This window comes from Oryctolagus cuniculus, chromosome 13 (assembly GCF_964237555.1).
Source record: "Oryctolagus cuniculus chromosome 13, mOryCun1.1, whole genome shotgun sequence".
NCBI classification, from domain to species: Eukaryota; Metazoa; Chordata; class Mammalia; order Lagomorpha; family Leporidae; genus Oryctolagus; species Oryctolagus cuniculus.
This window is the reverse complement of record NC_091444.1, coordinates 95,972,726-95,987,207: the sequence shown is the minus strand read 5'-3', so window position 1 is coordinate 95,987,207 and position 14,482 is coordinate 95,972,726. Positions and strand designations below refer to the sequence as shown.

Sequence of the window (14,482 nt, the reverse complement as noted above, 5' to 3'; positions counted from 1 at the left end):
ATGTGAATGGAATGGGAGAGGGAGCAGGAGATGGGAGGGAAATTTTGGGGGGGGGGAAGCCATTGTAATCCATAAACTGTACTTTGGAAATTTATGTTTACTAAATAAAAGTTAAAAAATAAATAAATAAATAAATAAAAGTGAAAAAAAGAAAATGAATCTTGATGTGAATGGAATGGGAGAGGGAGCGGGAGATGGGAGGGGTGCGGGTGGGAGGGAAGTTATGGGGGGGGAGCCATTGTAATCCATAAGCTGTACTTTGGAAATTATATTTACTACATAAAAGTTAAAAAAATAAAAAGGAAGGCTTTAATTTGTGGGGTTCTTAGTGATGCCCTGAATGCTTTAAAGGAGAAAAATCAAATGGGATGACCATGCCAGGGCATGGCCCTGTGTGTGCCTGCATGGTGTGTGTGTGAAATTCATAGGCAGACAGGCTGTTTCTGCAGAGACATGATTCCCTTTCTGTTTCCTGGCTGCTCACCAGCTGCAATGTGTCAAGAGCCTCAGCAGCCCAGAAGACCACCCAGCCCACCAGCCCGCCAGCCCCCTGGCGACGGCCCCTTTACCTGAGGTGCAGCTCCAGCTGTGCATAGAGGAAGTGCAGAAATGCCCTCCTGGCCACAATCTCTGCGTGGCAGTCATTGACCACCAGCCCCTGGTCATTGATGTGCTCTCCGCTGATGCACTTGGTCCCTGAGGACAGGACGATGACCTGTGCCTGTCTGGCGTCCAAGCCTGGGGGACACAGAGTGTGGTCAGAACAGCCCAGGCTTCCTCCCCTCCCCCACTCCACCCAACATGGGACGAATGGGAGGCTTATCACCACTGGCGGCCTTGCTCTCTTTGACTTGAACAAAAGCCCTGATGCTGACCAGGATATGATGTGCATGGTAACGTTTGATTCATTCTGGGGTTTGTGTAAAATGAAGCAAGATGGTACCTGTAGGGTTTTGTTTTGTTCGTGGTGTGGCTTTCACACTTGTACCCCTAGAAGACAGGCTGATGACTTTTTTTTTTTTTTTTTTGACAGGCAGAGTGGACAGTGAGAGAGAGAGAGAGAGAGAGAGAGAAAGGTCTTCCTTTTTGCCGTTGGTTCACCCTCCAATGGCCGCCTCTGCCTGCACACTGCATCCGGTGCATCCTGCTGATCCAAAGCCAGGTGCTTCTCCTGGTCTCCCATGCGGGTGCAGGGCCCAAGGACTTGGGCCATCCTCCACTGCACTCCCGGGCCACAACAGAGAGCTAGCCTGGAAGAGGGGCAACCTGTACAGAATCCGGTGCCCCGACCGGGACCAAAACCCGGTGTGCTCGCGCTGCAGGCGGAGGATTAGCCTAGTGAGTTGCGGTGCCGGCCAGGCTGATGACTTTACTTTCAAGACTCTGTTGATGTCTCAAGACCTAGACCAACGTGCTCACCTTTTTTTTTTGCCAAATTGCTGCACCTGACATGCTGTTTATTTATCTGATGGGAAATGGGGGAATTTGCATTTCCCCTATTTCTGCGTAGGAGTCGGGGAAGGGGAAAAGGTGATAGAGACAGGACAATGACCTGCCACTGAGGAGGAGACACAAGGCCACTGTCACACCCAGCTTTGGGGGAAGAGGGAGCCCAGTAGCTGCTGGCTTCCGACTGAGATTCGAAAGGAGAGGAGGGAAAGACCCTTAGGCTCATGTGCTGTAATCATCCAGACTCTTCCCAGAAATTCTGCGGTCGCCTCATCTTCCAAGGCGACAATGGCATCGTCACTGGAAGACTGGCTGATGGGAATGTGTTAGGCACAGAAGGTAGCTGAAGGCACAAGATAGGCTCCAGAGCCTGAGGCCCCGCCCTACAGACACAACTGTAATCACCAGTGAGGCACTGCCGGAGGCTTAGCAGGGAGATACTTGTGCACATTTGGGGACTGTGTGGTGTGCACTTGCTTCACCTCCCCACAGGGGAGCCCAGCTGTTCCTCAGGGCCTCAGGATTCAAGGGAGCAGCTGAATGCATGTGTCTGGTCCCCCATACCTTTCATTCCACACACACATTTTTCTCAGTCTTGTTCCACAAGGCATGCTCTTGCGTGGTGTGCAGACACCCGCCTTTCCCATTGTCTCTCACCTTAACTGGGGCTTGTTCTAAGTTCGAGAAAATCTCTAAATCTGCGGAAGTCAAGGTCCAGCGGTTTGGAGCAGTCAGAAGTGTGTGATGTCATGCACACAGAGATCTGTACCTTACGAGCACTTATAAAAAGCCTAACATGGGGCCGGCGCCGCGGCTCACTAGGCTAATCCTCCGCCTAGCGGCGCCGGCACACCGGGTTCTAGTCCCGGTCGGGGCGCCGGATTCTGTCCCGGTTGCCCCTCTTCCAGGCCAGCCCTCTGCTGTGGCCAGGGAGTGCAGTGGAGGATGGCCCAGGTGCTTGGGCCCTGCACCCCATGGGAGACCAGGAAAAGCACCTGGCTCCTGGCTCCTGCCATCGGATCAGCGCGGTGCGCTGGCCGCAGCGCGCCGGCCGCGGCGGCCATTGGAGGGTGAACCAACGGCAAAGGAAGACCTTTCTCTCTGTCTCTCTCTCTCACTGTCCACTCTGCCTGTCAAAAAAAAAAAAAAAAAAAAAAAAAAAAAAAAAAAAAAGCCTAACATGGCCATAGGAACACAGCTCAGGCTGAACAGTGTGAGTTCTTATTAATATGGTGGCAGGGCTGCTTTCCAAACACATGGCCTTCCAGCATCACGTTCCACAGGCTAACGCTGGGGCCAGAGGAGTGGTGCCTTGTGGGTGCAGCCCCTCCCTCACATGTTTCCCTTTCAACAGGTGAATGGTCGTGGGTGATGTGACCACGTGCACACGGAGGCCACTGCACCTGGCAGCTCCTGGGTGGGAGCTTCTTGTGATCCTGGCAGCTGCTGCGGAACCAGGCTTGGTTTATTTCTGGGACCACATTGAAGAGCTGTGTCTACGGGATGCATCTGATATTTCCCGAACCTTACGCCCAAGGATGATGTTGTAAATCAGTAACGACAGTGAAAAGAGGTGGAGTTTCTGATTTTAAACTGCAAGATTTTCCACTTCCCTTGAAGAGCCACAGGATGGGTGGCAGAGAGGGAGCAGGTGGTAGAAATGCTGGCACTTTCTGTGTCTTTGCGTGCATGTGTGGTACATATGTATGTGTGCGCGCACATGCGTGTGTGTGTGTGTGTGTGTGTGTTAGGATTCATGGCAAAACCAATGTCTCCTCCAATGTATTCTTGCTTCTACCAAATGAATCTTTGAAAAGTGCCCCTGATTTATAATCTGTGATGACTATTACTCATAGCAAACCTGTTGTTTTTAGTCCTATGTATGTATATCCTGAAATTGATTACTTAATTTTTTTCTACTAGGCCACTCCATAATTAAATGTACCTTTTATCTGGTTTTAAATTTAATTTTTAAAATTATTTATTTATCTACTTATTTGAAAGCCAGAGTTACAGAGAGAGAGAGAGAGAGATCTTCCATCCACCTGTTCACTCCCCAAATGGCCGCAATGGCCAGGGCTGGGCCAGGTGGAAGCCAGGAGCTTCATGGGGTCTCCATGTGGGTCCAGGGGCCCAAGCACTAGGACCATATTCCACTGCTTTCCCAGGTGCAGGGAGCTGGATCAGAAGTGGAGCAGCCGGAATTCAAAACAGCCCCCAGAGGTGATGCTGGTGCTGCAGGAGGAGACTTAATCTACTGCAGCCCAGCACCAGCCCCTTAAATCTAAATTTTGAAGCATGTTAACTGACACACTGTATCTACTTACTTAAGGGGTATAGTATGATAATCTGAGGATGCATACATGGCATGATGAACTGGGAGTGATGACATCTGCCATCTCCTTGAACATATACCTTTTCCACATGTTGGAAACCTCCAGACTCTGTGCAGTGGAGGATGGCCCAAGTCCTTGGGCCCTGCACCCCATGGGAGACCAGGAAAAGCACCTGGCTCCTGGCTTCGGATCAGCACAGTGCGCCAGCCGCAGTGCGCCAGCCGCAGTGCGCCGGCCGCAGCAGCCATTGGAGGGTGAACCAACGGCAAAGGAAGACATTTCTCTCTGTCTCTCTCACTGTCCATTCTGCCTGTCAAAACAAAACAAAACAAAACAAAACAAAACAAAAACAAAAACAAAAAACAAAAGGAGAGACCAATAAATCTTTATTCTTTCTCCTGCTCTCATAATTCTACGTGCAAATGACTATCTCTTTTTTTCTTTTTTGTATTTTAGATATACATATGCACACATATAGATCAATCTTCCATTTATTGGTTCACTCCCCAGATGGCTGCAACAGCCAAGGCTGGGCCAGGCCAAAGCCAGGAGCCGGGAGCCAGGAGCTTCTTCTGTGTCTCCCAGGCCATCCTCTGCTGATGTCCCAGGTGCATTAGCAGGGAGCTGGATGGGATGTGGAGCAGGCAGGAATTAAACCAGTGCCAATATGGGATGCTGGCATTGCAGGGGTCAGCTTTACCCGCTATGCCACAGCACTGGCCTTGTGAACGACCATTTCCTCTTCATTTGGAGGCACACTCTTTGAGCACAAGATGCGGAATTTCCACCGAATGCCGTAAGATGGACTTCCCTGGAATTCTGTGTAATTTGATTTCCTGGGACAATCTAGTCAGTGCTGAGTTGGGAACACATCTGATTCTACAAGTACTGGTGCTGAGATGCTTATTAGTCTAGTAGATATTTTAGTAAAATTGCTGTTTACTGGGCTCTAAATTCTGTGTCAGTACATGGAGACCAACTGGCAGGTCATACCCTACTCTGTTGAGTTCTCTGGTAAATGTATGTCCAGACCATTTCTCAAAAGAGGCAATGTGTAAATTAAGAGCATGCTAGAACAGACTTTCTATTTCCAATAAGGTTTATATGCTCAGATACAGAGGGTGCTGGGCACGACATAAGTATTTTCTATATACTTAACTTTCCTGCTTTGAAATGTTCTCCTGTGAGAACTTAGTTCTAAAGCCTAAATAACACCTGTTCCCCACCCCCAACTTTGGAATTTTCTTTGTGAGATTGAAAAAGGGGGAGTAGAGAGGAGGAAAAGTGTGGGGAGCAACTGGGAGCAACTCGGACTAGACTAAGTTACTGGAATTAAGACTTATTCTATGCATCTGCTCTCCCACAGTATGGCGCTGGGAGAGGAGGAAACAGCTTCTACACAGCTGCCTCCAGTTCAACCAATAAACTGTAGGACCTGCTCCTGATTGGAGGAAAGCAGCGTACTCGGCGTGTGGGTAGCAGAGTTGGGATTGGTGGAAGAGGACTATAAAGGAGGAGAGAGATAACATGCACCAGGAACATCTATCTGAAGGAACACCTGTGCAGCCCCCGAGAGAGCCGGCCGTGTGCCGCTCCCCCGCGGAAGTGGGGAAAGTGGCAGGGGGAACCGCCCCTCCACGGAGGTGGAAGGGTCGGTAGCCAACCCGGGAAGAACCAGCAGCAAACCCGGGGAGGGCCGAGCAGACAAAAGAACAGCGCAGGGTCCTGTGTCGTTCCTCCACGAAGAGGGGAGCGACATAATGGTGCCGTGACTCGGATATGAAGCCTAGGCAGGGCTTAGTGTCGTTCCTCCACGAAGAGGGGGAGCGACAGAAAAGGGAAGAACAAACAGCTGCCAGTGAGACCAGAGGGAAGAACCAGGGATGGCAGAAAGGCGAGGACTGAGGGGAGCTTTGCCCCTTTGGTTGCAGTCAACGGAGGGCTGAGTGCCATCTATGCTCAGAGAGACGCCCCAGCAGAAGACTGCGCCATCAGAAGTGTGACAGCCCTGCACCACATTCTCTCCTGCCTTCTGAGAGCTTCAGCAGCTGGACTGCATGGTGGCCCCTTCTCCTTTTTCTCTCATCGAAGCTGCTGGGGCGTGACTGCCTTCTCCTACCCTCACCTGTTGCTCTCCTTCTAGCTTCTCCTGGTGGCCTCTGTTAATGTGCTCTGAAAAGGAGGTGGGGTCCTGGTCATCCTGTCCACGCACTGTTCTATTGGATGGGAGCCTCCAGACCCTTTTTTCCAGTTATTTTGGAATATGTGGTAACTTATCATAGACTAAAGATACTTTACTATGCTACAGAACTCTCCTGTCTCACTGCATTTTGGTGCCTGTTATCTAACCTATGTTTTTTTTGAGAGGAGAGAATCCTCCCCAGCTATATAGGGGGTGTGGAGGGGCAAGACCAGCCTTTCTCCCATTGCCAGTGGCATTTGCATCCTTCCTGCTCTTTTGCAATTTTTTTAAAAAAATTACTTGTTTGAGAGAAAGAGGGAGAGACAGACCCCATCTGCTGCTTCACTAGCTAAAATGTCTGCAGGTCGCTAGTGGGATTTGCCTACCTTAAGGTCTCAGGAAGCTGCTGGATGTTTACTTTCTTATATTTGGTCACCAAGTCAGCAGCTACCTTGCTTTAATAAAAGCAAAAATAAGGCGCAACCAAATGCTTTGTGTTTCCTCCCCAAGGAAAAGTTTAAAAGCAGCGGCTGTCCCTGCCCTCTTGTTGGCTTCTGACATCCTTGGGGCTCAGCCATTCATCAGATGGGTTACCTTCAGTTGGGGGGTGTGTGTCTCAGAGGTGGAGTTGACAATTATTTGTCAACAGGATCTAAAGCTATAGGCAGCGAGGGAAGCAAGCTGCTTCCCCAACACTCTGAGGGTTCCTGGGAGCCACTGCTTAACTCAAAGAGTGAGAGTGACACGTGGATTGTTGAGAAACAGTTAACGAGAAGCCAATTTTATGGAGAAATGATTTTACATCTTCCAGCTTCATTAAGGCAGGTATTTAGAGTAATGGAAAATAGCATTCATAATTATGTCTTAAAGTGTTTCAATATTCAGATATCTGGTGTATATGTAATCTAACTTAGAAACAGACAGCTCTTTGAGAATAGGTACTGTTGCTCTTGATGCCCTGGCCTGATTCTACTCTTTTGATTCCATGGAAATTAGAGCTGTAGAAAAAGGAGCTGCTTTCTCCTCACCCCTCATTAATTCTCAACTCTGCTTGACTCCAGACTCTGCCATGTTCAGTACAATTAGATGGCTTAAGAAATGCATTATTTGCTTTTTCCATTTTCATTAATCCACCCCCCCCCCCGCCATGTGCCAGCTCCATGCTAAGCGACATAGGATAACCACAGAGAAATGGCAGACATGGTCTTATCCTTTCACATTTATTTAAAGGGATGAATGCCCAGATACACATGTCTAAAAAAAGAGAGATTGTGAGATGAATATCATATGCATGCTTATAAGGAATGTTGCTGAAATAAGAGCAAAACAAGAATTGAGAGAGAGAGAGAGAGAGAGAGAGAGAGAGAGAGAGAGAGAGGGAGAGAGATTCATATGTGGGAAGCATCTGGAAGAAATTTTCTAAATGGAATGTGAGGTGTGAGGAGGCACCCAACACAAAGTGAATACAGTGGTCAAAGGTATGGATGGGGAAAGCGTAGGCACATATTGGGAGACATTTAAAAGTCTATTTTTCTGCCATTAGGGGATTTGTATGGAAAAGTGATGGGGGGGGTGTTAAGCTTCAAAGACAGGAGGAAGTTGATTACAGAGGGTTTTGGTGCTACCTTGAAGGTATTTAATCTAACTGGAAAATGAGATTAACTGTTAAATAATGTTTTGAGCAGGACAGTAATACTATCTGAGGTGAGTACAGAGTGAAGATGAATTGTATGGGCAAAGAGAGAAGGCTGCTTCCTCAGATGGGGAAACAACAATTTAGAGTCTGGACATTGCATAATGAGTAGTTAGGAAATGCCAGCAGGAATGGACAGGAGGGGATTCAGAGAGAAACCTAAGAGGAATGAATCAACAGGATTGGCAACTAATATGTGGAGGATGGGGGAGAGGAAGATTTTAAAATAGACGCTCATTGATTAGATATAAAAAAACCCAAAAAATTTAAATTTTAAAAAAATGAACAGCCAAATTCAGGGCTGACAGTCTTGATTTGGGAATCTTTTGTCGTCATCATCCCCATCAAAGCCCATGGATGAAACTTGATGGTATTAACCAATTTTATGAATTGGAAAACAGAGCTTCATAACAATTGAAAGATATAAGCAGAAAAGTATTAGAAATAAAGGCTTCATCAGCTTGCCTGCAAGCAAACGTTTCTGTTAACTTCCTGTCACGTGGCTCCAGTGGAGGAGACACAGCTGTGTTAGTGGTGGCCACAGTTTGTAAGATGCTGATGTACTGACTGCATAAGATGAGGATCCCTCATTCTTATGGGAGAGAAGTGAACATGGCTCTCTGCTCTTACGAGTCTCCATGTATGGATATGTGGGATCTGGGGGCAGAAGCAGCCTGTTACTGAAGGGGAATTTATGACAGTCTCCTTCTTTTGGCACTTTGCCAACTTGGAGACCCCTGGTTCCTGGGGGATGGAGGTGAACAGCCATTGCACAGGGGCTTCAAAGTTATATGTACATAACAATGTTTCTAGACTGAAAAAATAAAGCTGTGTATAAACTATGTGTCTTAGGTCAGGCTACCTAGAAGCAAAGGCTGAATCAGGGATTTTTTTTTTAAGGTTTTTTTTTTTTTTTTTGACAGGCAGAGTTAGACAGTGAAAGAGAGAGAGAGAGAAAGGTCTTCCTTCCGTTGGTTCACCCCCAAAATGGCCGCTACGACCGAGTGTTGCGACCGGCGCGCTGTGCTGAACCGAAGCCAGGAACCAGGTGCTTCTCCTGGTCTCCCATGTGGGTGCAGGGCCCAAGCACTTGGGCCATCCTCCACTGCCTTCCCTGGCCACAGCAGAGAGCTGGACTGGAAGAGGAGCAACTGGGACAGAAACTGCACCCCAACCGGGACTAGAACCCAGAGTACTGGCACCGCAGGTGGAGGATTAGCCTAGTGAGCCACGGCGCCGGCCTCTTAAGTTTTTTAAAATTTAATTATTTGAAAGGCAGAGTTACAGAGAAGCAGAGGCAGAAGCAGAGAGGGAGAGAGACCTTCCATCTGCTGGTTCACTCCCCAGATGTCTGCAGCAGCCACTCTGGGCTGATCTGAAGCCAGGAGCCTGGAGCTTCTTCTGGGTTTCCCACAGGGGTGGTACAGGGGCCCAAGCACTTCAGATATCTTCCACTGCTTTCCCAGGCCATATCAGAGAGCTGGATCAGAAGTGAAGCAGCCAGGACTTGAACCAGTGCCCACATGGGATGCTGACACTGCAGATGGCGACTTTACCTGCTATGCCACAGCATCGGCCCCTGGGATTCTTTTTTTAAATATATTTTTTATTTTAGAATATTTTCTTTTTATTTTAACACACCTTACAGCCAAAGGCTTAACAGCTCTACTAAATAAAGAGTGCAATAAATAAAAAGTAAAAAGACAATAGTCTCTGTGAGTGAGATCCCAGTGGAAAGAATAGGCCATCAAAGAAGGAGGCCATCTGAAGGGAGGAGAGAACTTCCACTTTGACATGAATTTGTCTAAATAAGATTGGAGTTGGCGAACTCAAGAGGCTTCCATAGTCTTGGCAGCTCATGACAAGGGCCTTGGGTGATTACTGACGTCATAAATAAGAGTGTCAATTGTTAAATCAACAACAGGAGTCACTGTGCACTTACTCTCCATGTAGAATCTCTGTCCTTAATGTGTTGTACTATGTGAATTCATGCTAGAACTAGTACTCAAACAGTACTTTATACTTTGTGTTTCTGTGTGGGTGCAAACTGTTGAAATCTTTACTTAGTATATACTAAATTGATCTTCTGTATATACAGATAATTGAAAATGAATCCTGATGTGAATGGGATGGGAGAGGGAGTGGGAGATGGGATGGTTGTTGGTAGGAGGGAGGTTATGGGGGGAAAAGCCGCTATAATCCAAAAGTTGTACTTTGGAAATTTATATTTATTAAATAGAAGTTTAAAAAAAAGGCAATAGTCTAACAGGAAAATAGACAAGGACTATAAACAATAATCAAGTTAAAATGTTAAATCTCACTCATATAAAGCAAAATAAAATTAAAATATTTAAAATTAAATTAAAATTAAAATATTAAAATAGTATTAAATCATCGATTCTATAGTAGCATATGATTCCTATCAATTTGTTAGACAAATATTTAAAACGAAGTTTGACAAAGCACTTTGCAACAAAACAGAATCAGAGATTCTTGAGTAGTGGTTTGTTACAATTCAGGGCAGAGGAAGAGGCTAGGAAAAGAGGAGATGTCATTGAAGTCTAGTCTAGGGCTGACCTGAGAGAAAACCCTGGAAGTGCTGGAATATGAAGGATTCTCATCTGTGGAGGCGGGGGTGCTGAGAAGTTGTACTCTGTGTCAGGTGATTGTCAGCTGTGGGCATTTCCAGCTTGCTGGGTTCCATTGGCCAAGGGCCATCTTCAGAAGGTTGCAGCTCTGAGCTGCCCCAAGGAACACTGGGGCCAAAAAGGGTTGGGGTGTGAGTGAGGCAGGCGGCCTGGGCGTCACACCAACAGTACCTCCTCCAGTGAGTTACTGCCCTTTGAGTAATGGTGTTACAGACAACAAAATGCAGACTTGTATAGAAGCATTGCTCAACACATAGTGGCTATTAGTCATATCTTTTTTCATAAAATGGCTATCGAGAGTAAAATAAGATCATGTAGGACAACCTGAGAAATAGTCAGGAAAAATGTAAACATCCTAGTTTCTACAGAGTAAATCGAAAAAGTGATCCAAGGCTCCATTACCACCTGAAAGCATCAAGGCCACTTAGTTTGCAGAATTCCATTGAATCTTTAAATAGCAGATAGTTTCAAAGCTATTTAAAGTGTTCCAGAGCATATAAAATATGAGAAATATTCAAATTGGTATTACAAAGTACCTATTATTGGTATATATACCTGAGACTGTACAAGAATGGAAACTATAGAGGGGCCTCACTTATGAATATTAAATATCCTACATAATATGTTTTCCCTAAATAGCTGAGGAAATTGGTAGTAGTACCTTACTACAAAATACGTTTATTCCACAAATAAGAAGAAGGATTACACAAAATGAATTAGAAAAATTTGATCATAATCATAGGTACTGAGAAGGCATATGACAAAATCCAATAATGACTTCAAATAAAAACTCAAAGTAAAATAAAGGGATTTTTAGACACACACACATGTGGCATTGTGCTTAATGGGGAAACACTGGAGGTATTTTACACACTCATAAATAAACCAAGAATGTCCACTATAGCTTCATTATTTAACATCTGCTGAAGCTATTAGTCAACATAAGAGAAAAAAAATTAGAGATACAGTACTTGGAAAGGAGTAGACATCACAAGCACTGTCTGGACGCAGTATGATTGTATCTGTGGAGACCTCAAGAGAATCCAGTTGAAATACTGCTAGAAACAATAAGAGAGTTCAATAAGGTGATAGGGTACAAAGCTAATATACAGAAATCAATAGCTTTCATATATCCACACTACTAGAGAGAAACCATAAAGGAAAAACGACTCCATTTATAATAGCAACAACAAGATAATAGGAGTAAGTTTAGCAAGAAATGAGACTGAACTATAACGAATTTAAAAAACCTACTGAAGGACACCCACAACATTTGAGCAAACAGAAAGACATGCCATGTCCTTAGATAGAAAGATTTAATATAGTGAAGCCCCTCAAAATTAATCTATAAGGTTGACCTGATTCTGTACAAACAGCAATAGTGCTTTGTTTTGAATCAAGAACCTGGTTCAAAAGTGCAGTTTTGTTGTTTGTTTTTGAAACCAGCAAGCTGATTCCAAGGGGAAACCCAGAGAATTCTTAAAAAGGACGATAATGCTGCGTGACAAACCCTAGTAGATAACAAACAGGTCATAGAGGCTCAGTAACACATCACTGTGGTGTTGACGCATGAAGTGAGACAAGTGGAACAACAGAGTCCAGAAATCATGCCAAATGCATACAGGGATTTAGTACAAGGTAAGGGGAAGAATATCTCAAACCACTGGAGCAGAGAGAGAGAGAGCGGTCAATGAATGGTACCTAGTAACTGAAGAATTACCTGAATGATAAAATTGCATTCTCATCTTATACCATGCACCAGGATAAATTTCAAATGGATTAATATTCAGATGTTAAAAAAAGATGAAGAAGTACTACACACACCCGTTTATAGCAGCTTTGTTTATAATTACCAAAGCTTGCAAGAAGCCATGATATTTTTCAGTGAATGGATAAATTAACTGTGGTCTGTCCAGACGTTGAATTGTGTTCAGCACTAAAGAGAAATGAGCTATCAAACTGTGGAAAGACATGGAGGAAACTTCAGAGCAGAGTAAGAAGTGGAAGAAGCTATATGGTTTCATCTATATGACATTTAAAAATCATTTGTTAGAGAGGAAGATGGGAGGAGGGCACCCACTAATTTACTCCCCAAATGCCTGCAATGGCTGGGACTGAGCTGGGGTTGGGAAATCAATCCAAGCCCCCCAGGAGAGGGGCAGAGCCTAAAGACTTGAGCCATCACTCCTGTCTCCCACAGGTCTTCAATGGGAGGAGGGGCCAGGAGGTGAATGTAGGTCCTTGGGTGTGGATGGTGGGCATCATTGCTGGTGTCTCACTGCTGGGTTAAACGCTTGCCCTTACCTGACGTTTTTAAGCAGCTTGACAAGTACAGCATTGTGACAGCATTTTGCATTTACTACCTGTGATGTGATGGTTATTTTTTTAAGTGGTAAGACGCTTAACATGACATTGACTCACTCAACAAAGTTTGCAGCATACAATGCAGTTTTGCTAACTACAAGGACAACAATGTATGGCAGATCTAGGGAACTTAGGCATCTTGCATGACTGAAATTCTACACTCACTGAACAGCCACTCCCATTCTCTCTCCCGTACTCCCTGCTCCTGGCAATAACCATTCTACTCTTTCTTTCTATGAGTTTAACTCTTTCAGATTCCACATATAAATGGAATCATGCAATGTATTTCTTCCTGTGACTGGCTTATTTCATTTTGTCTATATCCTTAAGGTTCATCTGCATTGTTAAATGTGGCAGAATTTTCTTCTTAAGGCTGAACAATATTCCACTGTATGTACAAGCAACATTTAAAGAAAAATTCCTTGTCTGTTGAAATCAATTAGGTTGTTTCTGCATACTGGCTACTATGAGTAATGGTGGAATAAACATGAGAGCCTCTTCTGTTTTCTTATATAAGAAAATTCCCTTTACATAGAGGGAACTCATGAACTGAAATGACTATTTCTTATGTAGTTTTCAAACACTTTGGACTTTATTTAAAAATTCTATTTATTTGCTGTTCCTGCTCCATTTCTCAGGCTACACCTGCCATCTTTGGGGGAAAAATGGAGGAAAGAGTTGTAAACAGCATGTCTTCGGTCCAGTTTCTGTTGCTGAAACAGAATCCCACAGACTGAATAATTTATAATATACAAATGCATTGGCTTACAATTCTAGAGTGTGGGAAGTCCAAGATCAAGGGCTAGGGGTCTGACGAGGATCTTCTTCTGCACATGGAGAGAGCAAGAGCGGGCAGACCTACGTCCATGAGAACAAACCAGCTCATACAGTCACAGGATTAGTGTATTCATGAGGCAAGAGTCCTCATGTCTGAAGCACTTAAAGGTCACACCACTATGATTACAATGGCAATTAGGCTTTACCATGGGAGACAAACATCTAAACAGCAGTACAGTCCAAAGTTCTCACTATAATTATTTGGATATGATGCCCATTTGCCCTTTCTGAGACTGGTGAGTGTTTCAAGCTGATTCTTTCTCTTGCAGGGCACTTCCATAGGTATCTTAGAAAACTCCCTTCCCCTTCTCCTACCCCATTTTGAGGATTTATACTTGTAGTTGTCTGTGACACAAAGGAGTGCATCTGACTGGCCTCTTGCATTGGCCTTTTCAGATCTGGGTCTGGTCTGTCCAGTCCTCTACTGCCATTATCTCACCCTCATCTTCTTCCACAGGGGAAGCTGCTTCCAGGACAGAAGCAAGCGATGAGGCTTTCTTGGAATGCCAAGATGGTGAGTGCTATGGTTTTAATGCTCTTCAAAATTCATGTTGACACTTAACCCTCATTATATTAGTATCAAGCAGTGTGACTTCCGGGTGGTGTTGAGGTCACCAGGGCTCTGCCCTTATAAGTGGATTAATGCTATTAAAAAAGGGTTGGATGGAAGAAGCTAGGTGCCACTTGCCTCTTCATCCCTTTCACTGTGTTAGGAAACAATGTTCCTTGCCTCTGGAGGATGCAGTCACAAGGAGCCACATTGGGAGCCATCACCAGACACTACATCTGTCAATGCCTTGGTCCTGGGCTTCCTGGTCTCTTTATCTGTGAGCAATTTCTGTTGTTCAGAAACAGTGCAGTTTCATGTGTTTTGCACAGTATCAAAACTGGACTACAACACCGAGCATTTCTTCAGCACTGCCCCTCTCCCCCCAGTCTAGGCAATTTCTGGGAATATACTTTTACTTATCTA

The 14,482-nt window shown here is 45.1% G+C and overlaps 1 protein-coding gene across 2 annotated transcripts in view; it reads right to left on the bottom strand.

Moving 5' to 3' along the window:
- The window catches only part of ADARB2 (adenosine deaminase RNA specific B2 (inactive)), a 571,117-nt gene that overhangs the window by 57,895 nt on the left and 498,740 nt on the right, over positions 1-14,482 (bottom strand). For both annotated transcript variants that reach the window (XM_051832433.2, XM_051832432.2), the window contains one exon: positions 570-738. In XM_051832433.2, coding sequence (XP_051688393.1) covers positions 570-738 — 169 coding nt within the window. The remainder of the gene's footprint in view (positions 1-569; positions 739-14,482) is intronic.